The 25,859-nt window shown below is 41.9% G+C and overlaps 1 protein-coding gene across 5 annotated transcripts in view; it reads right to left on the bottom strand.

The window, feature by feature from the left end:
- Window positions 1-13,403: 13,403 nt before the first annotated feature.
- LOC119650402 (kinesin light chain) overlaps window positions 13,404-25,859 on the bottom strand; it is a 63,780-nt gene continuing 51,324 nt past the window's right edge. For 3 of the 5 annotated variants that reach the window (XM_038053182.1, XM_038053180.1, XM_038053181.1), the window contains 2 exons: window positions 19,678-19,995; window positions 13,404-14,767 (listed from right to left, as the gene is read on the bottom strand). In XM_038053182.1, coding sequence (XP_037909110.1) covers window positions 14,750-14,767; window positions 19,678-19,995 — 336 coding nt within the window. In that variant the 3' untranslated portion in view covers window positions 13,404-14,749. Of the gene's footprint in view, window positions 14,768-19,677; window positions 19,996-22,134; window positions 23,189-25,859 lie in introns of those variants that run through there. The other 2 variants (XM_038053184.1, XM_038053185.1) reach the window with 1 other exon arrangement.

A 25,859-nucleotide genomic window follows, 5' to 3' on the forward strand; every position in this document is an offset into this window, starting at 1 on the left:
GAAGGTTAGACAGGACAAGGTCAAGAGTGCGATCTAAGTGATTTCTAGAAAGGTTAAACTGGAGGGCGGTACAGGTGTACATAAAAGTGGATAAAGGAAGGGGAGTGTGGGTGGAGTTATTAGGGATGGAGGGAAGGCCAGGAGTAATGGGCCAGGAGAGCCTGGGAAGATTAAAGTCACCCCAGATGATGAAAGGAAGTGAGGGAAATAAAACGATTAGGACCTCTGATAACCTGTCGAAGAAATCCTCGTACAAAGAAGGCGGGCTGAAGCAGGGAAAATATACACACGATATCATAAAGGGGCATACGTTTGGCGGAATGACTCGCATGGTGACAGAAACGTAGGTGGAGGAGAAGGAGGAAAAAATTATTTTGGCACGGAGAGGGGACTTAACAGCTATTAGGGCACCTCCGGCGTGTGTCTTGACAAGCAGCGCAGTCTCTGTCACAAGGAAAGACAGAGTAACCTTCGAGGAGCTCGCAATCTAAAATCCTGTCATTAAAGTAGGTTTCATAAATGCAGATGAAATCCGACAGCTTGGTTCTTAGACCCCTTACATTTTGATAAAATAGTGTAAAAATGTCAGAATCATTTAAGTTTGACGAGGCAGGCGATCGGGCCGGAAATTTTCACGAAGCTTAGTCGTCTGATAAGGCTTGACGAAGCCTTGCCAAAATGAAAATTGGACGATAGCATGGAAGTCGTGAGGATACGTCACTTTGAAGGAAGCCATCACTCGGTCAGGAGAGCCATCCTTGGTCAGCTTCACACATGAGAGAGGTGATAAAGTTGGGTTGGCTTTGCTTTTGCTATAGGCCAGAATTTCATCGGACATGGTGGAGTACGCTAGCCCCGACACGAACAGCTGTTTCGGTGGCGAGGCGACGTTCAATTGGGCCCGCTCGGGCGGCATGAGGTCGGAAAGGCCTGCGGTTCAGCGGTGGCGGGATGCTGAATAGGGAATATGTCCCGCGGATGGAGGACGATTTTTAAGTTGGGTAACGGGCTTTGTCGGGCTGATACAATCTTTTATAGACGCAGTGGAACAGTGCATGACAGATAGAGGCAGAGAATTTGGAGCGAATAGATTCAGGCTCCTTACAAATAGCATACAGAGTACCATAAATCGGCGAGAAAGTTACCATAATAAATTTGAAAACGGGGTTGATATACACAGTCACGGAAGCTAATGATGCAAAATGTTATACCGTGTAGTGACTATAGTTTACCGTTGGCAAAATGAAGTAGAATTGAAATTGCGCACACTCAGTATAGGTTCGGTAACAGTATACGTTATTGGCGGAAAAAAAGTAGGAACCGATGTGGCGCGGAATCGAACTCAGCACATAACGGCAAGCATGTTGTCACAGTACCACGTAACGCTTGTTGTCTACTCAACTACAGGGAAACAGGAATTTAGTATTGAGTTTCGTCTAAATATATGCAAAAAAGTCAGATTTGTTTATAAATCGTTGCACTTGTAACACTTTAAGGTAATTGACCAGGAACAGTAATTACAAACTTGGATGCAAAATATTGTTGCCGGAACAAAATTATAAGTCTGAGAAAGCACATAAGTTTGAGAAAGACACAAAGCATAGCACCAGGTTAATCAGGGAAAGGCTCAAAGATAAACAAACAAGGTAAAGAGGAACTACAGAATAATAATAATAATAATCGTTGGCGCAACAATCCATATTGGATCAAGGCCTTGAAGTGTGTTAGAGCACTTTTTTCAAGACCGTAACGGTACACTACAGTACACTAGGAGGCAATGTGGTCAGCATTACGCTCGGAACTACATAATATTCGCGATAAAAGTCCGTGTAACACGTCCGTTCGACTCGAAGTTCGATGATTCCTATATAGGCCATTGTACTCGATACCCCCATCTAACGGAATATCCCCGATTAAAGCCACAATGAAAGAAGGAATCTTCTGTTAGCATACGGTTTAAGCCTCTAATTTCCTCACCAACAACCCTTGGCTCTTGGAGTAGATGTACAAATGTCTGGCAGCACTTACGACTTATTACGGTACACATTCATTTAATAATGCTGCTAATTTATTTTGAAAATAATGCACTTCATCCACAGCCTAGGAGAGGGTACCCTAAACTGTACATCCTTTCGATTGACCTTGAGAGCTGACCTTAATAGCGTGACAATCCAAAGTCCGCGGAAAACTAGCATCCCGAGTTTTCTTATTAGTTATTTCGAGAACGCCAATAGTTAGAAAAAACACTCTGCCTATTAGGCCTTTCTTCCAGGTAGTAATGCTGAAATTGTTCTGAATATCATATTTTTTCACGACCTCAATACCAGTCCGCACCTCCTCTGGAAACGGAACGATAAAATAACAAGAAGAGGAAGCTACAATCCCTTCTTCAGAAGAAGTAATGCGTTTATTGTTTCTCCCTGTCTTATTTCTTTTAATGGAAATTGGTCACGGTTTTCCTCGCTCATAGCTAATTTCTTGAGCCTCAGACTCCAGAAGGTTTCAGATATTCAGATAGACGGCACAGGTCGTCTTCAGCTTTCTCTTGTTCTGAAAAAAAGAAAACAAAAAAATCGACCGATCCTAAAGGAAGACATTTTTTTAAAGAAGAGGCTCGGAAAAATTCATTTATTGACAAAAATGTTTTTACTTTTTACAATTCCTCAGTTGCAGAAAATATCTACTGGTCTGAATAATCCGATTTGAACTTTAGGATGCGGAAACGGTGGTGGAAAGGTCCAAAAGAAAGGTACTTTTAGTTCATATTTTAAACGGAAAAAATCGGTCACAAAATTTTACATCTCGAGGGTACGTAGATATCAGTGGTTGCTCCGAGGAGCTCAATTAGCGCTTTGGTGCGCCGTTTTGATGCCACAAACTCCTAAGACTGTGACTGTTGTTATGAGAGCAGGGAGGCAGAGTTCAGCCGTCTCGGATCTTCAGAGCCAGCCCGTAGCATTCACGAAAGAAAGCAGCTCGCTTACCCTGCAGCTAGAAATCTCTCTGAGGTCCCCAAAGAATGGTTTACCCAGTGTCCGCAGCCTGACTCTAGCCAGAGCTGGGCAATCACAGAAAAAGTGCATAAGGGTTTCCCTTCCTTCTCCGTAGCTTCGGAAATGCGAATTGTAGGGTATGTCGAGCCTAGCGGCATCGTTCCCTATGAGCCAGTGCCCCGTGCATACCGCCGTAATCTTGAATGCATTCGCATGCGTCTGACACAGGAGCTCTCATGATCGGGCTATGTTAGAAGCAGACCAAATTCTCCCTGACTTAGTTAGTTTGTAAGCCTTCGCCATCTTAGGCCCGCGGCTGCTAGGTAGTGCGAGTAGATTCGACCCGCGACAGTCGCCAGCGGAACACCGACTGTATTCGCCGAAGGACTGCCAAGAGCAGAGCCTTGCCTGGCCAATTCGTCAGCCCGCTCATTCCCCTCTATGTTCCTATGCCCGGGAATCTAGAGGAAAGTGACCTTGAGCGTGCCGTCCAGACGGTTCAGCGCGTGTCTGCACGGCCCCACCAGCCTGAAGGATGTCGTCGCTGAGTACAAGACATCAATGGCCGCTTGGTTGTCGGTCAGAATGGCTATGTTACGCTTGGGGCCCGAATCTCTCTCCAGCCATCGACAGACTTCTAACATCGCCAGTACTTCCTCCCGGCGAAACCTGGGAGACCATACGACTTGGATACACTGCGTCTATTCGAGAAAACCCCCGCGCCGACTCGACAGGCCATCTTTGATCCGTTCGTAAAGAATACTGTATCATAGTCTTGCAACACGCCGCCGGTCTTCCACTTTGCCCTAGTTGGAAGGTCCACAGCAAAGTTTCTCGTGAAGTTCAGCTTGCGTGTGGCGTAGTCCTTGGGGGATGGTCAGATTTCCCGAGGTATTTCATCTAGGATGCTGCTGTGGCCGTAGAATTTCGCTGCCCAGTATCCGGACTAACGTAGTCTGACGGCACTGCACGCTGCAACATATTTAATGTGGAGGTCTAGGGGGAGGAGATGCAGGAGTACATTGAGAGCATCTGCCGGGCAGGTCTGCAGAGCCCCAGTAGCACCCGCACACGTGGTTCTTTGAATCCTATTAAGCTTCGTTCTATTGTATTTTTTCTTCAAAGCCTGTCACCATACAATAGAGCCGTACGTTAGGATCGGACGCCCTACAGCAGTATACATCCAGAGAACCAGAGACCCCATTTCTTTGCAAAGGTTCTCTTACAGGCATAGAAGGCTATACAGGCCTTCTAAACCCTCAGTTCTATGTTCAATCTCCAATTTAGCTTAGGATCCAGGATTACACCCAGATACTTTACATTAGGAGAAAGAACCAGTCTTTGTTCATTCAGCCGTGCTAGATGGAATTCAGGTATCCTTGTTTTGGTGGTGAAAAGCATCAGTGGCGTTTTTCCACCCTGGGGCGTGCCTCTGTTCACAACTCTGCTCAAGTGGTTGTCTCCCAGATCCGACTGGATTATCCTGGTGCTTAGCATGGATATAATCGAATGCGTGAGATACCCTTCCAATCCAATACCGGTCAAGGCTTCCTTGATGACGTTGGTACTGACGTTGTTAAAAGCTCCCTCTACACCCAAGAAGCACAGCCAGGGTATACTGCGCTCAACCGTGCCAATTACCTCGTGGAGGGCGGTTTCAGCGGATTTTCCTTTGAGGTAGGCATGCTGGGACTTAGAGAAAGGCGTTCTCTCCATAATCGTCCTTAAGTGAATGTCCAGGACGCGTTCTAGGGTTTTACATCTCATTTTCATAAAGTTGGCAGGGTAGGTCGGTTTCACCTGAGCCCTGCAGTACATATTAATTATGGAAAATTGTTAGATTGTTAGGAGTATCTGTGGATACTTAGTGAGGTATTTGACTATACGTTTACAGCAAACGTGCTGTGATACCTACTTGTAGTTCTACCGGCTTACATAAAATGACAAATATATCTACATATTTTCACTTCACACTTGTCTCATGTAAAAGTATCTACGTATATGTGTCATCACAATTTATGGGCTTTAAATATTAACTTGAAATCCCACCACTTTGCGGCTTCTCTTTCCACTTTAAACTATGCAAAGATATAAGCAATTCGCCACATGGTTGTGTCTGTGTTTTTTTTAATTCCATAAATGCCGGGAGTGGACTATGTGCGTATTTACATATGAACAGTGAACATACATGCATTCGTTTATATTATAGAAAGTATCCGTACTACGTGTTTACGCTCCGCGCTTCCGACTCTATCAATTCACGCTATTTGCGCTGCTGCGGATGAATGAATCACGACATGAATGGCTGGTCCACGGAGCATATGTGCTCAATGCTGCTGTATGAGAGTGGAAGCAGAGGCAGATCTGCAGACCAGCATCCATAGGGTAGTCGTACTAGCGTAGTAATTGGACTGGTAGGGAGTACGCAGGAAGCGTGTGGGATAAATCATTCATGGAATTCATGTATTTATAGCGTGTCTCGTCGCTATGCAAACACCAAGTCTTTCGCTCACTGGAGAGATTGATTGAAAATGTAAATAGAAATTGCAGAAGATAAAATTGGATTTGCAATGGCAGAATGGAGTGACTAGGCACGTATGGGAAGGTAAATAAAAGCAGCTGAAATCGTCCCAACATCGGTTGATTCAACGTTTGAAGAAATGAAGGCAACCAGCGAGAGAAGCGAGCTTGGAAGATTTCTGGTTCATTTAAAGTTCAAATTTAGAACATCAGTTTTTTGCAGAAAGAAAGAATACTAAATTATAATTTCAGATTCTTTTTACCTCAAAAGATTATATTCCGGCTTCAAATAGTACAAAACCACTTAAGTTAGATTGGATTGGATTACATTTTGTAAATTGCTTGGTCTTACAAATGAAATCTCCGCCATGTTATTAACATAGTATACTGGTCCCAAGGCCGGGTAAAGAAGGGGTTAAAATGCTGAGATCAGAGAAAGAGATAAATAAAGTATAGTTGGAGTTATTCCACTACGCTAAATCCCGGCAGGCCGAACAAGGAAATGCATCTAATGCCGTTAGAAACAACATTATCGGATCGAGTAAGACGTCCCGGAAAAATGCTAGAGCGTCCACCACAGTCGACGCGGCAGAACGTGCCCCGGTCCTGCCGAGAAATAGGCAAAGGTTTTTGATGCATGGACGGGGTCAGGACGCAAGTAACTTAGTCCGAGCAAAACAAATATGTGTCTACACGCTAAATATTGGCACCCTAACTGGAAAAACCGAGGAATTCGCAGGAGCCCTTTGGAAAAGGCGCATTGATGTCTGCGTTCTGCAAGAAATCCGATTGTCTGGTGCCAAAAATTGGTACTTAGAACGCGAACGTGGTAAAAATGGATATAAACTTCTCTATTTTGGTAGTTGGCATTGCCATCTCAGAGGGTTTCCGTGATGCCATTAAATAAGCCAAACGATTTGATGATCGGCTGATGAAGCTCACCATTATATCAGCTGATCGCAACTGCTGAAAATACTTGTAACGTGCCTGCTGACGATTATATTATCATTCTTCGCGACCTTAATGGTCATGTGGGTGAAAAGGTAGACGGTAACAGGTGCAATGGGGGAAAGGGGCACGGAGCGCGCAATGAGGGTGGTGAACGTATAATCGATTTTGTTGACACCCGTGAAAGACACGAACCACAAAGCGGCCTCTGCTACCTTCGGTCCCCAAGCCAGGTAAGCGGTACATCAACCGATATACTTGGCTTTGAAATGAAGGTACGTGAAAAAAAACGCCTCTACCACCAGTTTCTCCACGACGAAACGCTGGGAAATTTGTGAGAATGCCAACCGGGAAGCAAAGAAAGCGATTATGATAAACTGGACACTCACTTGCCAAAAGTCAAAACGAACGCTCACAGGATATCGAATACTTCCGTTGTGTTAATGACAAGAACGGTACGGATAGATAGCGAGAATATTTCGAGCAGATTTCAACTGAAGAATTTGCTCATCCTCCACTTCAACAATCATTGCCGACATTTGGAGCAGTTCCACCTGTCAGCGCAACTGAAGTCGAGGAAGCAATAAAACGAATGAAATCTGAGATCTGGAAAGCGAAGAGGTTTAGTGAATTCTTTAATCGGGTTATTCAGGAAGGAAGAACACCATCTGACTGGCAATAAAGTACCACTGTTCCTATATGGAAAAAGAAAGGTAGTTCAGCAGAGTGTCCAAATTACCGTCCGATTCGGTTACTTTCTCATACAATGAAGATTTTTGAATGCATTTTTCATAACAGCATTTGCGAAATCGTTGAAATAACCGTGAATCAAGTCGGATTTGTTAAGAAGTACGGAATTACTGACGCAATACTCGCTGTACACCCATTGCATTTCTGGATCTAGAGAAAGCGTTTGACTGTGTGGCACAGTATGCTCTACGGTAACATTTAGTGCCAGTAGAACTCGTGCGTTGGGCTCAATTGCTCTACCACGATCCGAAAAGTAAAGTTCGAAGTGTGGCGTGTGTATCAAAACCGCTTCGTGTCTCTGTTGATGTTCATCAAGGAAGCGCTCTCTCACTACTCCTCTTTGTTCTTGTTATGGACACTGTGATACAAGACATCCAACGTCCAGCGCCTTATACACTGCTTTATGCAGATGATATTTTCCAAGCAACTTGTCCAAAAATGGAATGATCGCCTCATGCATCACGGTCTCAAATTGAATCTGAATAAAACTGAATTTTTGACAACCGATCCCAATGAAAGAGGCACAATCGCTGTCAGCGGTAGTGACCTGCCCAGAACTGAGGGATTTAAATATCTCGGATCAATGCTATCAGCCAATGGAGACTCCCCAACCTGGAGGACCAGTTGGTACAATTTGTCCCGTTTTTAGAAGTGGAAGACTCGCCTTCATCCTTCTCTGTCGGCAGCTTTTCGTTAAAAGAGAGCTCCGAGCGATCACTACTTGGAGGTAGAGTTAGGGTTTAGTATTAGAGCTGTTGGTGTTGGTTCAGCAAGCATTTCCTAGGTTTTATGCTCCATCGTGGGTACCAATCCATTTTTCGCCCTGGGACCTATACTACCCTTTGACCACCAATCGAGAAAACGGTAGAAAGAGGAGATTCCAAGGGGTTCTAAGTTTTCTCTGGGATCCGGAATAAACATTTCAATGAAAATAGGGCATAATAGTTGGGCCGTCATAATTTTCATCCAGAGTGCAATTTTCTATATTATTTTCATCTTGTGCCCCTATTTTTTCTTTACGGTTAGATTCGAAGAGCACACATCAAGTTTCCTGGTTCTTCAAATTTAGGTAGGAGGAGTCGCCTTCTATTTACTCAAACCGATTAGATCCGAGTCTGATGTGACCTATCCAGGAAACCTTGCCTTTGTAATTTGATACCACACAAACAAGGCCCGCGTTATGAAGGCTCATACCCGTGGATAGATTTTTTAGGATATACCTTGCCCTGGCTATTTGATTCCTTTCGGGACTTCCATGGATTGAACGTCTATGGATGCTAATTTATAGTCCATGTTGTTAGACATGTCTCATACCCTCTGGTGTGGTACAGTCGCAGCTGTCAGATTGCTCGGTCAGAAGATTCGCTTTCGCGATATTGGTTTGAGTAACCGGTGAGATCCACCATAGAAAATTCGTGAAGAGCGTGTCTCATTGCGGCAGGACATTGTTGCTGACTCAAATTAGCATTGACAGTATCAACTGACGGCTGAAAAATTAAGTACAGAGGGTTTGCCGGAACTATGCCAGCTCCAGTGAAACACTCGTAGTTGAAATTCTGGACACACTAAAGCAGAAACTTTGTATCTTTGTGTCGTATGCAGTTGGTTACGACGGTATGCAGCACGCCACTCCAGGCGTGTTTAGAATGCAACGTACGCGAGGAACCAGTAGAGCTTTTTTCAGATCACAGAACGAATCCCAACAGAGTGTCCAGACAGTACAGTTTTTGGTAACGGAAGTGAAAGAATATTGGGGTGGAGTTTGGGGGTTACCCGCTGACTATACTGAGTTTGCTGAGTGGATTAAAACCGACGGCACCCGCCATATCACTGTGGAGGCGCCACCAGCGTAACGTAACTCACAACACGATGTCGACAGAGAAACTGGAGGGATTAGTGTGGGGTGACAAGGAGAAAAAGTAGAATGTCGATTTAGTAATTTTTTTAATTGGAAATATGAAAATGGATGTTTTTGGAAATTATATTGATTGTTATAAAAATTTAAAGATTTTCAATTTTAATGTTTTTAATAAAATGTAAAAGAATTAACTTGAATAATGGTGCTTATTAAATGTGAAAGGATTGATATGAATAGTGATGTGTTATTTTACCAAAGAAGGTAGAACTACAATTGGTGACCCCAGACTACAAAACCAATCCAACGGTACAGATTCCAGATACTACAAATCTGGCCCTCAATCCTTCAGAAGAGATCACAGTTCCTGAAATAAATGAGATTCCAATCGTTGCTGAGGCTACATTGAACCAACAAGCAGCACCAGTTTCAATAACCGCCGTCTTTCTTCCCAACAATTAAATTTGGTCAGAGTAGCCGTCCCGTAATTTCACAGCTTGCACAACAAACTCAAATTTTCTAACCTTACTAACCAATATGATTTGAAAGTAGCGGTCCAAGTTTCTCCAGAACAGTATCTGTAAAAATTTTGCCAAGCTAGTGCTATGGATTCACATTTAATAGGACCCCAGATGGAAAGGAGTTTATATCAAGTCCCTGGCCCTCGAGAACGCCTGTTCCGTCGACGCCCAATCCAGCGAGCTTCACTACTGCAATAGGCAATTTTGTCCAAACAAATAACAATAACCAGTTCAAAGCTCAGACTCTATCATCAACCCCAGCCAGTATGCTTACACCATTTTTCCAGCAGATTCCAAAGTCCAGTGCAAATTCAAACAAATTCCGAAGTTATAATATAAGAAGAAACCGAACTGTGCTTCCATGACTCCAGCTCTCCCTGTTCAGGTACGAGCTAAGGATCAACCACACAGGTCCCGAATTCCCAGAACCTGCTGCCTCAAAAACTCGACAAAAAGGACAATGAACAGCAGAAACGGTGGTTCGCAGCAGTAGGCGAGTCATCTTCGCTAGCCAGTCGCTTCCCAACGAATCCAATCAACAAGCTGCATCGTAACTCGAATTTGGTTGAACCAATGCCACCAGCTGTTAAAATTCCATCCAACTGAACAAGTACATCACTATCGCCATCAACAAAATCGCAGTCTGCGCAAACACAATCGCCCGGCAAGCAGCCGCAACAACCGCAGGGACGCGTTCACAAACACCTTATTTGGATGCGTAATTTTCCACCTCACACGTCGTCTAAATAACTTTTACCAGACTGTGCTTCTGTTGCTCCGTGGGGTTCTTCTGATTTTCATTCTCCTATCGACAGTGGGGCTCGAGCGCTTCCGCTCCGGGTGTGAGTTCTTCTTCGGTTGTGATTGAATTTTCTCCAGAGGCCTAATTAGGGTGATCAGACCCGAGTCTGCACGGGGTCTCATCTGAAGTGGCAATTGGTCACGACACCTTACCTGAATTCACATACTTCAGGAGAATTCCTGGTGTATGTGCGTTCAGCTCCGTTGTTATGGTTGGCCCCTTAGTGGGAGCTTCATGGGGGTTGTTGGTTACTTCCAAGCGAACAGAGATCGTCGAGTCTCGGCATGGTGTTAGGTTTCAACACGGGTGTCGTACTCCTTAGTTCGGTAGAGATTTAGGTAGGTCTGTACCGTTGTAGCTTGCTGCAGCGGGGCAGATCGTGGGATTAAGTCCCCGAGACAGGTGCCCACGTAAAGCACAGAGACGTAACTGTCGGTGAGTCAGCAAAACTGAATTACTTGCTGACGGAGCTCACCTTAGGCGACCGATCCCCGAGCCAATTGCTGCGTGAGATGAAGCAGTTGATAAGGTCGGGGTTGACTTTCTGAAGTCGCTGTGGTTGTAGCGACTTCCGAAAAGCACCCAGGACATCTTGGTCTGTGCGGACTCCGGATCCTTGGAGGTGTTAGTAAACACAGTTGATAAAATCCAAGAGGTGCAGATGTGCCCCGTGGTCAGTGAAGTGTTGTTGGAAGCCACGGGCCAAGTTGCTGGGCTTCAGCAGACGGTGGCAACCCTAGTAACTACTGTCTCCAAACTACCGGCGACAATAGGTGGGTGCGTTTAGATGGTAGCTCCTGAACTCGTTCGGGGACCTCAACGAGTCCTGCAATTTGCTGGTAGTACCGCATCTTTGCCAACAAAGCAAAGAAATGTATCAGCTCGTGCACGTTCGGGGCTTCAAAAAACTGAACTAGTTAGGAGCTTCGGGGCGGCTACCCAGAACGCAGCTCCATGCCGCTTAACAATATTCGATCTCTTGAGTAAGCGCCATTGCCTGATCGACACGGGCGCAGGTGTCTTGAACTTAGCCAAGGCGTACCATAAAATCCCTGTAGCTCCAAAAGATATTCCGAAAACGGCAATATGTACACCCTTCGGATTTTTCGAGTTCACACGGATGCCTTTTCATCTGTGCAATGCGGCAATTTTCATCCACTCTGTCCTGCGAAACTTTAACTTTTGTTTCGTGATGATGTTTTGGTCGCCTCTTCTTCAGGGTTTGAACATTTCATGTATTTTTCAACGTCTCCTTGAGGCTGGTCTTGTGTTTAACGTTAAAAATTGAAGTGAATTTTTTAGGCGACATGATTTCCATTGAGGGAATCCAACTGGATCCAGACAGGGTTCAGGCCATCATAGACTTCCCATATCCTAAAACGGTCAAGGATTTGCGAAGGTTTTTGGATATGTTTCTTGTCCAAAGCTGCACAACATCAAGCGATTCTCAATGCCTACTTGTCTGGACCCAAGACTAAAAACTCGCGCGTGATTGCGTGGTCTACAAAGGCCGTCTAGGCTTTTCAGCTAGCCAAACGACAGCTGGCTGACGCTACACCCCTGTAATTTCCTCAAACAGAGGCACTCCTTGCCGTCGATGCCTCAGACAACGCAGTAGGTGGTGTCCTTGACCAAAAGGTGAACCAAATCTGGCAGCCGCCGTGATTCTTTTCCAAGAAGTTGAATACAGCTCAACAGAACTACACCACTTATGATTGTGAGCTATTAGCCGCGTATATGGCAATAAAGTACTTCCGATACTCCTTAGAAGGCCGGCCGTTCACAGTGTTCACGGACCACAAGCCTCTTACCTTCGCTTTAAGCCCAACAAAGCGTTCCCTCGCCAACTTCGGCAACTGAGCTTCATAAGTTAGTTTACTTCGGACATTCAGCGCGTGTCGGGTAAGGATAATGTAGTTGCAGACGCTTTGTCACGCGTTTCAGGGGTTAAAATCATTGCCACCGTAGATTTTTTGGCAATCGCCGAGGCACAGACGGTGCTTCGGAGCCTCAGGGAGTACTCCAAATACAAATTTCGAGAGTTTGCCCTTTTTGGCTCAACCTTCGAAATAGTCTGCCAGATCTCTGAAAAGGGACCTACGCCATATATTTCAGCCGCGTTTCGCAAGGAAGTATTCCATGCAGTACACCATCTGTCGCACGCAGACATTCGGACAACGAATCGGCTTGTCACTAATAAATATTTTTGGCCATCAATGAATAAGGATATTAACTCCTGCTCCGGACAGTGCATCGCGTGCCAGAGGTGCTAAGTCACCAAGTTCGTACAGAAAGAGGTAAGCTCATTCCTTCGGCCTACAAAGCGTTTCTACACGATCCACATCGACATATTTGGACACTTGCGACATTGGCATGGCTTCAAGTTTTACCTCACAATCGATAAGTTCACGCTGTGGCCTGAAGCAATACCTCTGGCCGACATTTTCGCACAATCGTGCGCTGAGGCACTTTGTCGTGAATGGATCCTACGATTTGGAGTTTAGACCGAAGTCATTACTGACCAGGGAATGCAGTTGGAGTCCACCCTGTTCTCGGAGTTCGGCAAACTCCCCCGGTTCAAACGTCACCGGACTACTTAACGTATTAACAAACGGAACAACAGAATGAAAGAAGTAAATACATAATACCTTTATTGTTCCATGATCGGGTGAAACCAATTTTTAGAGGAAGCCTATCGCTCGTTATTTGTACGATCCTCCGAAAAGTTTGAATATATAATACACATTATATATACAAAATAGAGCCCAGATTTCCCAAGTAGCAAGAATAGTAATTGCTGAACCGTACACATTAGCTATGTAGTTAAAAAAGTTTTTCTGAAATGGCAAAGAAAGCTCTTTGACTATGACGAGGCTACATAGAAAACTTTTGATGATCGGGTTCCAAAAGCTTCTTATTACGAAGTGGATGTAGAATTGGTCAGATGTGCTGTAAATTCAAATCTAAAGTAACTTCGAAAGTAGTTTCTACAATTCAAAATGAAAGAAAGACAATGTTAAGCATAAATATACAATTTTATTGACCATCTTATCTCTGCTCTCACATATAATCGTCTCCTTCGTTTTAACTATTATGCTTAAATTTATTTCTGATACAAAAGTGCATTTGTTGTTGTTGTTCTTGCTGATTCGCTCTTTATCTTACTTTCCATGCCTCCAAACCCCGCTGCATGCAATTCACCATTTAGGTTCCTGTTGTCATCATTGTTCGTTTCTGTCTTAAAATAATAATCAAGCAACATGTTCAAATAGTAAAATATTTCAGTTTGATTTTCAATTATTATTCTTCCATGTAATAGCAATGCCCTTTTTTTATTTACTTAGTTAAATAAATTATTATTGCAATTGCGACCATTTGTTTTGTTCTGATGCATATATTATTGATCTAGCGCGCGATTACCATTGGATAACAATCATTCTAATAATTTAATTTGATGATAAAGAAAAAAATGTTTGTCAAAATGTAAGATTTTTATTTGTATAAAAAAACTATGCAATAAAAAATATGAGGAGTAAATACAATAATTCGTTAAAAATTATTTTTTTTTCGATCTTTAAAAGTTGTATTTTGTGAATTTTTTTTTGGTTATTGTTTTTTGTTTCGTTTCTGCCCGGTTAGAATCCAGATTCCAAAGCAAACATTGAAATATTCATATGAATCACACATTAAGCTGGCAGAATATACTCTTCCATTTCATGTGTTATTTTCGTTTAAATTGCGTACGAGTTGGAGAATGTGCTGCATAAACATGCAATTTAGATGTGTTGGCTTTCGTTTTTTTAAAGAAAAGATTTTCGTTTAATTTTGAATGTAATTTACTTTTTACTTAACATTATTAAATACAATACACCAGATTAAAATACAATCTTAAAAAAAGTAAAACAAAACGAACAACATAAAATTTGCCGAAGTTGGTGACTGCGCTGTTGAAATCGTGGATCTAATTTGTTAAAAGCAATAAATATGTATTTCCTATTCATAAAAACCTTATCAATGACAATAAATTTGATTCAACTGAACCGTAGCATATTTAGTTTTCAGCTTACTAGATAACGTTAAAGTATTTAATGATGTTTTTTTTTAGTTCCGAAATGTTGACATCAAAACTCGTGTGGTTTCGTTATGGAACGTCTTAATATGTTTTCACTTTAGACTTATTTATGAAAGCTCAGCTTCAAAATGTCGGCTAGTTCTTATTTTATTGCATTTTTCTCTGTTATTTGATTCATCGAGATTTTCGATTTGTGTAAAATCATTTTATTCTAGTGTTGTGTGTGTGTGTGTTATGTAAAGTTGCTGTTACTGGGATGTTGAAATCACTTGCACCTTATGCACTATCTTACGGTCTGGATCGTTTCTGTGGAAGAAATGATAGCGAACATTAATAGATTGATGACAAAAAGTGAACTAGCGATTTTAGTTATATTTAGAACGACCAACTGAAAATAGATTAAACAAAAACCGGAATGAATTCGTCATACTACTCCAGAAGGCCAGTCGTTCCCCTTGTTTCCGATAACAGTAAGTGGACGACAAGAATGAAAACAATGATAACTGGTGCATTATACGCATGATATGAATGAATAATTTACTAAAAGAATGCAATAAGCCGAAGAATGAATCTATGCGCTTGGAAACGAGCTTTATGGTGGGACAAACGTGATGAGAATATTATTTTTGAATAGACACGTAACCATAGACTTTCACAGTATGACATTTGCCTTTTTGAACCTTCACTGCCACTTTAGATGTAACAAATTTAGGACCAAATTCCAAGAGTATTTTTTTCACACAATTTTTTTTTTCGTATTGATTTACTTTATTTCTTTTTGTACAAGAATTTTTCTTTTGAACGCGGCTAAAAGTTAGCAATATTTCTTGTTAAGAACCCAAGTCTCCGAGGAATACATGAAGAGTGACAAGATCATTGTCTTGTACAGTAAGAGCTTTGACCCTACGATGTGACGTTTCGAGCCGAACAGTTTTTATAGACTAAAGTAGGCTCAGTTGGCTACCAACAACCGTGCGTGGATTTCGTTACCATAGCGTATATTGATTTTAATTTTCGACCCTAGATAGGAAAGGTTAGTACCCGTTTCAAAGTTGTATTCTCTTATCTTCATTGCTCTCAGTGGACCAGTACTATTTGATGTTATTGCTGCTATAGTCTTTGGTGCTGACGTCACCACGGTGTATTTGTAATCATTTGCCTGTTTTTCTGTATAGCTAGCGCATGATGAAATACGAGCGACTGATAATGTGAAACAAACCGGCAATAATCTGATTGCCATGGTGGGGTGAGGACCGGCTCATGATTTGAGAGAGTCTTATCTGGAACCTCAACGAAGAGCGACATAGTCCTGGGCAAATAGGCAGAAAACGCGGCTGATTGTCAAGTTTCTCTCATGTCCGTTCAAATTCAGATGTTTCTCCCACATGGTAAACCAATATGACAAGAAACTCGTGATATCGCCAACATACTTATTTCTAAGAAGAAACGTCTAGTGAACTTGGAAATCAACTGTAATAGCTGTCATCAAAGACGGCCAGCGAGATAAAAAAAAACACTGACAGCAACTTCAACAGTCAATGCGGGAATTTCTTTTGCGTTAAATATACTGTCCCCCGGCGGTCAAAAGGTAGTATAGCTCCCAGGGCGAAACGTGGATTGGCACCCACGATGGAGCCTAAAACGTCTGCTGAACACCAACAGTTCTACTATTCCATCTCCACGTGGTGATCGCTGGAAATTCTTTCTTAATGGAAAACTGCAGACGGAGAAGGTCTCCCGCGCCTAAAAACGGGACAAATTGTACCAACTGGCGCTCAGCAGCTAGCCGATATGTCCCAATATAAGGCTGATGTAACAACTTTGCAAGAGATGCGTTGGACAGGGACCGGTTTCCTGGAGAAGAACCATGACACCATATGTTATAGTGGCCATCCAGTAAACCATGTGCTCGGAGTCGATTTGTTAGTCAGCTAAAAAATGAAACCTGTTGTTATCGGCTTCGAAAATATAAGCGAAAGGCTATGCACTCTGCATTTGCGAGGCAAATTTAGAAACATAAGCCTCATTAACGTTCACATCCCTACAGAGCAGACTCCAGAGTCAGAGAAGGATACCTTCTACGTGGCAGTTGAACAAACTTTCGAGGCCTGTCCCAAGTATGATACCAAAATAATATTTGGAGATTTCAACAGTCAAATGGGACGGAGCCCGTATTCAAGCGATATGTCGGCTCCCACAGCTTACATAAGGATACCAATGATAACGGACTACGCATTATTTAGTTAGCGATATCATACGAAAATGTTGATGGAAGTACCTGGTTTGTGCGGAAAGCGGTCCACAACCAAATTGACCACGTGCTGATTAAACGTCGCCACCTCAGCCTTGATGAATGTTAGAACATATAGAGGGGCCAATATAGACTCGGATCACTATCTCGTTGGTATAGTGCTCAGGACTCGAATTAGAACACCGCCTACAATCCAATGAATTTGCAAAGAAGCGAACATTTCGACCTATTATAACTTCGTTAGTAATAGCGTGACTTCAACCAAATTTGATAGGATTATGCTTATTTGAACAGATATCGATATGAAGGGAATTTCGGAGCCTAGGCACCATATAGTGGCAGCCTTTTGTTTTTTTTTATATTTTTGGGTTGGGTAGTTCCTGAAAATGGGTCCGTTAAAGAAATGATCACTTTCGATTCCCCTCACTCCCCACTTTCCAACAAATGTCAAAACTAAGACCGGCAGTTAATCAAGACCTTTCATTTGATACCCCATATGAGTATATTTGGTGAAGAAATTCGACGTAGAAGGATGTAATTCACTGTATGCGTGAGCTTTCACAGTTTCCACCTTTCCACCGAATTTGATGTGCATCGTTATAACCCTCCGAGAGAAAAATGCGTGTGACAGACAGACGGACAGATAGTAAATCGATTCTAATAAGGTTTTGTTTTACACATGTCATGTTGATGGTTTCCTCATGAGTCAGATATTGTATCAATATACCCTTATGGCCCCACACAAGGATGCCATAATTTTTGGCTGAAATGCTTGTTTTCACATTTTTTGGCAGAGGGTGAAAAGGTGTGATGTCACTGTTGAGACTGTCTTTCGTGGCGCAGCATCGCCTTCGAGTTTTCAGTGCTTAGAAAAACCCTTTGGAGATTTGTTCTCCATTTAACATCTCTTGTTATATAAGCTGTTGTGGGATCTATCTCGAGATTTTTGAAAACATCGCAGAATGTTCATCGAACAAAACGCCTTCGCGAGTTTTCCCGCAAGATCTTTCGCTTCTTCAATCATCATGCACGGAAGTGCGGTTGTGTTTACAACGATTTGTACGATTTATAACTCCATCACCATAAACAGTTTTAAATTCATTAAAAATCTCAACTGGAGTTTTCCCCCTCACAACGAGGTGATGACAGCGTAAATTTCACAGTCAGCGGGAGATTGAATTTACATACAACCTGTATCCAGTCTAGGCCTGTATGGGTTTCCAGATATTCCGGCTTTGCGCTGAAATTCAACCATTCGATATCCTTAAAAGCTGTTTAGTGTCCTGACCTACGCCATCGTTCTGTCTCAGACAGGATTTATCTTCGTATTCCACAGTAGATATTGCCTTTATAGACCCTCCTTCCATATGGTTAAATGAATTGCTCACTACAACCTATTGAGCCGGATTATGCCCACAACATGTCGTTGTTATATAGGCTACGGAATTGTCCATCTTCTTGTAGCTGGCCAAAAATTCACTATTAATTTTAGGCTAGACTACAAGTAGCAGACGAAAATTTAATCTCTTCAATTTTCAGGTTTTTGGGGTGGAAGTCCGGGAAGGTAAAAAAAAACTAATTTTTAACATATGCGTTATTTTGCCTTTCGTCATGGTCGTAAAATGATGGGAGTAATACGAGAAATTTGTTGCCTATATGGAAAAGATACGAGGACTATTCAAGGTTCAAGTTGGGTATTGAAAAAGTACTTTCGACTTCGATGTCATGGCCGGTTTTGGGAATTTTCCCTACTTCAATGCGGATCATTTCGAGACATTTCCGAAGGAAGATGTTTGATAAAAAATGCGAGAATTGGCAGAAAAGATGAACTGTGAGTAGAAGATCATTCTTAATGGGTTCTATTAAAAAATCTGAACATTCGTTGCTATACGAATTGCGTAAGCCAAACAAGAAAATGGTTCGAAGAAGCAGCTTGAAATTTGGCGCAAAATCATGGACATGCGGTGAATAGCAAACATTTTTGCACCATCTTTTTCTTTTTCTTCAGGCTTTCTTCCGTTAACAAGCGGGGTCGGCTCGTGATCGATTTCGCCATTTGACTCTATCAAATGTCTGATCTGGATATAATCGCGAGGCTTTTAAATCTCCATCCAGCGTATCAAGCCACCGTTGTTTCGGCCGGCCTTTTGGTCGCCTATCATCGTTTTCGATGTCCAGACCAATCTTGGCGAGTGAATCCTCGTTGGCGCGAATTACGTGACCACACCATCAAAGACGTCTCTCTCGCAGTTTTTCAACGATCGGTGCAACTCCTCATCGATCGCGGATATCCTTATTTCGGATGTGATCAAAACGTGTCACGCCACTAGTCTCACGCAACATCTTCGTCTTCATTACCACAAGATGCTGTTCATTGTCTTTTATAGTCTGCCAACACTCAGAACCATAGAGAGCGACAGGACGGACGACATTGCGGTAAATTTTAGATTTGAGACGTTCGTTGATAGGCCGATCACAAAGAACACCACTTGCGTTAATACGTGAAGCAATTTCATAACGCAGTTCTCCATTGGCTGTTAGCATTGACCCGTGGTGTCTTCAAATCAATATGAAACAAACGAAAGAGTGTATGGGACAAGGTGGAAGACCAAATGCTAGAATCAAGCAAGATTTCCCTACTAAGAAAACGGTGGGTTTTGGTCGGATGGGGAGTCGCTAAGGAGAGTCTGAATGATATTAAAGGGAGAAGTTCTAATACATCTTCCATACTATTTAGACCTTCCGTCAGCAGTTTATCCGCTTTTCGAAGTTAGAGCTTGAGATTTCTTCGACACACGATCAGGTAATTTTTGGCGAAATGGCATCGACAACAGGAGGAAGCAGGAACGAAGAATTTATTATCGATTAACTTATTCTTTAATTATATCTCGTCCAACAGAAGTTATTGATAAAAAAACGTGGAAAATTGTTTTTTAACGCAATATATTTAAATTCTTTCACTTACCTCATCTTTTTCCGAACTTTCCGTTTCATCTTTAAGATGTCGCGATCGTGATCTTTGTCTATCACCACCACTTAAATATTGATTAACTTTTGGTTGTTTTGCTAATTCCAATGCTTCACGTTTACTTCGTATTGCACAATCTTCAAGGGTTTCAGCCGCCTCATACATACCCTGTCGCCGATAAAGGGCTCCAAGATTTTTTAGCGTTGTCGTAACTGTAGGTGAGTCAACTTTAGCAGCTTTATGCCAACCGCCATATTCACCGTATGGAGTATTTTCACGATTTTCATATTTATTTTCTTCACGTTCTTCGGCCACCTAGAATGGGAAGGGAGTAGAGAAGAAAAGAAAAGGATTTTTTTTGGTTTATGAAAAATACTTTGTTCCTTTAAATTGAGAGAATGAGTAATGATGGGGATTTTATGTTACTTCGGTTTGATGATGATGATTTCCGTAAATGTACAAATATTTTGATAGTTTCGGGTAGTTTTATATAACGTCATGCTGTGCTCTATCAAATTCATGCAAAAATTATAAAGGAACTGATAAGACAGGCGTAGGACAAGCTGCTTCAATAATAATAATAAAAAAAAACAAGGAAATCACTAGACCTTAATGGTATCAATAGAAATTTTTTAACTTAATTCTTGCTATATTAATGAGAAAGTTAGCTAAACATTCTGATTTTATTATTCAAATCGTTAATTATGTGACAATCGATTCAGATCAGATACAGTGGCGTTGATTCAGATCTAATGTTGGTCCCTATTCGCTTTTTCGTTGATAAACGACTGATTTTTTGCTAATAAAAAGGACATAGTTTCCGCTCCCAATTTTCATGATGATGAAATGGTATATGTATGAATGTGTTGAGTGTCCCTTTTTAACCGAGTAAAGGCATGAAAAGGGAGTGCTGCTGTGTTAATCTGTTATACTTTCATTGCATGTTAAATGAAAACACGTTTGGATTACGCAACGCCAGAGAAAGTTAATGTGAGCATATTATTAGTTGATGAATTATTTTCAACGTTACTGCACTATCAAATTAAAACTCAAAACTTATTATATTAGGTTGGGGAAAAAGTAATGTCGTATTTTGTCAATAGATGTCGACACTTAAACATATCTTGTGTTGTACTTATCGCATCGAGTCATACGGCGATTTGAAGACGACAATCTGGGCTACAGGTGTCTCTTTGACAGTTTTATGATCGTACGTTTCAGTCTCAAGTTATAGCGCGTCAAAGATGGAGTCCACCAAGGAAGAAATTCATCATATTTTACATTTTTACTACCTGAGAGGTAAAAATGCAATTTGTGAAGTTTATGGGTCCGATACTGTAATGATTCGCACAGCACAGCCTTGGTTCTATCGATTTCGTTCTGGTGTAGTGGATGTCGAAGATGCACCCCGTACTGGTAGGCCACTCCCCGTAGAAACCGATACACTCGTCGAAATCATCCAAGTAGACTGGCATGTGAGCATTCAATCGATTGGCCAGGAACTGGGTAAGGAAAAAAAGCTGGACTTTTGGGGGCCACACGAGTTTCTCTTGGACCGAATCAGCGATGCACTGCTGAAACGGAACGAATTCGACCCATTTTTGAAGCGGATGAAAAGCGGATCACATACGAAAATCTCAAGCGAAAAAGATCGTGGTCGAAGCGCGGCGAGCCGGCCCAAACCATCGCGAAGCCCGGATTGACGGCCAGGAAGATTTTGATGTGTATTTGGTAGAATTGGAGGGGAGTCATCCACTATGAGCTGCTCAACTATGGCCAGACCCTCAATTGCTCACAGGAGCAACTCGACCATTTGAACAGGCGATTAACCAGAAGCGGCCGGAATTGGTCAATAGGAATGGTGTTGTGTTCCACCAGGACAACGCTTGGCATCACACATCTTTGATGACCCGCCAGAAGCTACGGGAGCTCGGACGGGATGTCCTCTCGTACCCACCGTATAGTCTGGACCTGGCACCAAGTGATTACCATCTCTTCCGGTCCATGCAAAACGCTCTTGGTGCTACTAAGTTCGCCTCAAAAGAGGCTTGCGAAAACTGGCTGTCTGAATTTTTTGCAAATAAGGAGGAGGGCTTTATAAGGGGGGATAACGGAGTTGCCTTCTAAATGGCAACAAGTTTGCGAACAAAACGGCGCATATTTGACTTAAGTCGGATAATTCTAAGTATCTTAAATAAAGCGTTAATATTCGACCACAAATACGGCATTACTTTTCCCCCAACCCAATATATCATCATGAAAACTCTAAACCAAAGTGAAAGCTATGCGTAATAAGATATGTTAAGTGACCTAATTATGCAAAGTTAAATGAATATGTGATGTCTAACGTCTATCGTCTGTTGATCATTCATATTTCGGGGAACACTCGGGAGCACAATTTCTGCAACCTTGATGAAATATGATTACATGGAAATGAGAATAACAAAACTGAAATCTTTTTTTACGTAGGTTTGTTTTATTGTCTAAATTGTAGCTGAAAATTCTATCAACTAAAATAAAAAATAAATTGTCTTAATCCTAGCAAGTCTATACGTTACAAACCCATATTTTGTTTCATTTGTTTTTTTTTCTAGCATTTTTTAATAATGTTTATTTACTTTTTGTTGGTATCATGTAAAATTGTTTCGTTTGGTTTGTTAAATTTTGAACGTAGTACAAAGAAGCAATGATGAATATTTACTTTTTCTGGAAGCTGATTAAGCAATTTGCTTTATTTTTATAACATTTCGCGGTTATGCGGTAGAAACAATTGCAAAAACAAAGCATTTACTTTTTGTTTGTTGACTTATCGTAGCAAAGCACAACACAAAACATATTGTGGCAAGATAAGATGGGCTTTTGGAAATATTTGCGATGAAATTGTTATTAACCTAACGTTTTTTTTCATCTCTTAAACGGCCTTACAAACAGTAGCGTGATTAGAAAATTTATTGTCTGAATTCGAAATTAGTCTCATAAATTTTGAATTAGTTAAAGATTGCAATAAAAAATATAAGCTAGGAAGACGTGAGATTATAAATAACAAAAGGAAGCATGGAAACTTCCGGCTACTAAATAATTTTTTTATAGTCCCCGGTGAATCGGGAGTTTTGATTTTCTGCTCTTATGACAAATTAATATAATTGCATGCTAAATCTAACGATTTTTTTGTTGTTGTTTCAGTTTACATCATGAAACATTCGAACATTCCTGCAGATTCGTATTTTCTGTTTAAATTTGAATTCAAGAGAACCCAATATTGTTAAAAAAATGGTAGAATATGTGTTCGTGCGTTATAGGACGTAATTTCTTTTCTTTTCAATAGTTTTGAAGTTCAATGTCCTGATAACTTCCCGACTGGCTCTATTCATTGCACACACACGTACATACATATATTTATAGGAGTAGTAGAAGTAGTAGTGGTAGTGAACGACACTGAGACTGTTTAGAATGTGCTTCAACTTGTTCTGTTTGGTAGAAACTTATTCAACATTTCCTTTACCCCTTTCTATAAGAAAATAAATAAAATAAAATGGAACATAGAAATAAAACAAAGAATTAGAATAAAGTAAGTTGTAAGTTGAGATGAAAGTATCAATAAAGGATATATTACGTCAAGGAGCTCTTCTATATGATATGAAATGCAATAGTTAGGACAATTCTGATAGAATTCATTCTTACGATAATTTGATATTTGTTACTTGGATAGATAAATGCAAATTAGCGAGTGTCGCTTTCATGCTACTTGTTTCTTTCGTTTTTCTTTAACTAAATGAATGTAAAATATGTATGCATGTATGTGTTTTCGTAGCAACAATATGTATGATACATTGAATGAATTTGACGAGTTTTTAAATCGACCTTCTCTTGTTTGACTTTGTATTGCTATTACAGGAAACGAAAATTGATGATGTGGTATGACCCGTTTAATCTGTTCTCAAATCTTTATGACAACAGGCAATCATTATGTGATGCTCTCCATATCCTGAGATATATTTAAAAATATGCACTGATTATGTATTAGGTTGTTGCACATGAAATGCCCGATTTGGCAATCAAGTGAAGTTAGTTGCGATTTTATTGTATCAAACCATCACCAGTTGGCGCTGTTGGTGTCGGATAATAAAGTACAAATACTCCTACATTTAATCAAGGAGTCGTTTCAGTTTCGACCATCGTTGTGATAACAGTGAATAACCAGTCGGGAAACCGGAAGCTAAACGCTTCAGGTATGAAAAGTTTTGGGTATTTCGAAATGTTGTATCTTGTCAATAGATGGCGACGCTTAAACATATCTTGTGTTATATGATACTTATCGCATCGGGTCATACTATACGGCGATTTGAAGACGACAATCTGTGTTATAAGTGTCTCTTTGACAGCGTTGTGATCATACGTTTCAGTCTCAAGTTATAGCGCGTCAAAAATGGTGTCCACCAAGCAAGAAATTAGTCATATTTTACGTTTTTACTACCTGAGAGATAAAAATGCAACGAAGGTGGCCGAAAAAATTTATGAAGTTTATGGGCCCGATACTGTAACGATCCGCACAGCACAGCGTTGACGCGATCGATTTCGTTCTGGTATAGTGGATGTCGAAGATACACCCCGTACTGGTAGGCCAATCGGCGTAGAAACAGCTAAAATCGTCCAAATCATCCAAGTAGACAGGCATGTGAGCATTCGCTCGATTAGCCAGGAACTAGGTATAGGCCATAAAACCGTTTGGAACCATTTGCAAGATTGGATTTAAAAAAAAAACTGGATGTTTGAGTGCCACACGAGTTGACGCAAAAAACTCTCTTGGACCGAATCAACGCCTGCGATGCACTGCTGGAATTTTTGAATCGGATGGTGACTGGTGATGAAAAGTTAATCACGTACAACCTCAAGCGAAAAAGATCGTGGTTGAAGCGAGGCGAGCCGGCCCCAACCATCGCCAAGCCCGGATTGATGGCCAGGAAGGTTTTGCTGTGTTTGGTGGAATTGAAAGGGAATCATCCACTATGAGCTGCTCAACTATGGCCAACCCTCAACTCGGTCCTCTACTGTGAACAACTCGACCGTTTGAAGCAGACAATTGACCAAAAGCGGCCAGAATTGGTCAATAGGAATCGTGTTGTGTTCCACCAGGACAACGCTCGGCCTTACACATCTTTCATGACCCGCCAGAAGCTACGGGAGCTCGGATGGGATGTCCTCTCGTGCCCACCGTATAGTCCGGACCTTAGTGTCTATCTTAAGCCGAATGAGACGATACCGGACTTTCGTCGTAGGCTTGATGCTTTGAGGACGCTATCTTAGGCACGGATGGGTGGATCCTGGTCGGGGTGACTTCAATGTTAGGGCATTTGAATGGGGCATGCCTCACACAGATTCCAGAGGGAAACAAATTCTGGCAACAGGACTGGTAGTTCTAAACATCGGATCCCTCCGGCACCCGGGCTACGAGAGAAGCATTCCATATGTAACCTTCGCGTCGGAATCACACTTGGGGTGAATGGGGATCCGTAGGGACCCGGTTACAAACTGGTAACCCGAAAAATCGGTTATCCGCGGAAACTCTGTTCACTTAAGGCCGAGCAAATGAACCGCATTGTAAGGGCACTCTTCCCTGCGCACCCCGTATAGGATGATGACTTCGGCACGGAGAGCGTAGAGGACTTTTCTCTATAAGATAGTTGGAACAGGCAGTCCTCTCTATGAAAAGTAAGAAGGCGCCAAGACCCGATGGTATACTAGCAGAGTTATACAAACTGGTATTCCAACACCGGCCAGACCTACTGCTCGGCGCATTCAACGCTTGCCTGAAAGAGGGCATTTTCCCTGCTCGTTGGAAGGTGGCGAGGCTTGCTCTGATCCATAAAGAGAAATGCGACCTCGAATTGCCATCTTCATACCACCCACTATGTATGCTTGACACTGCTGGGAAAGTGCTCGAAAAGCTCATCAGAAGTAGACTCGCTGAAGCGATACGCGCTGCCGGAGATTTATCTCCCCGGCAGTTTGGTTTTAGAGCAGGGAGATCCACAATTGATGGTTTCATGCAAGTCGTGGATGCCGTTCGACGAGCAGAGGCACATAGCCGCCGAACTCGACGGGTGGTACTCCTCGTAACACTTGACGTCAGAAACGCCTTTAATTCCGTAAAATGGAAAGACATTCTAGGCACCCTAGAC

Source organism: Hermetia illucens, chromosome 2 (assembly GCF_905115235.1).
Source record: "Hermetia illucens chromosome 2, iHerIll2.2.curated.20191125, whole genome shotgun sequence".
Classification (NCBI taxonomy): domain Eukaryota; kingdom Metazoa; phylum Arthropoda; class Insecta; order Diptera; family Stratiomyidae; genus Hermetia; species Hermetia illucens.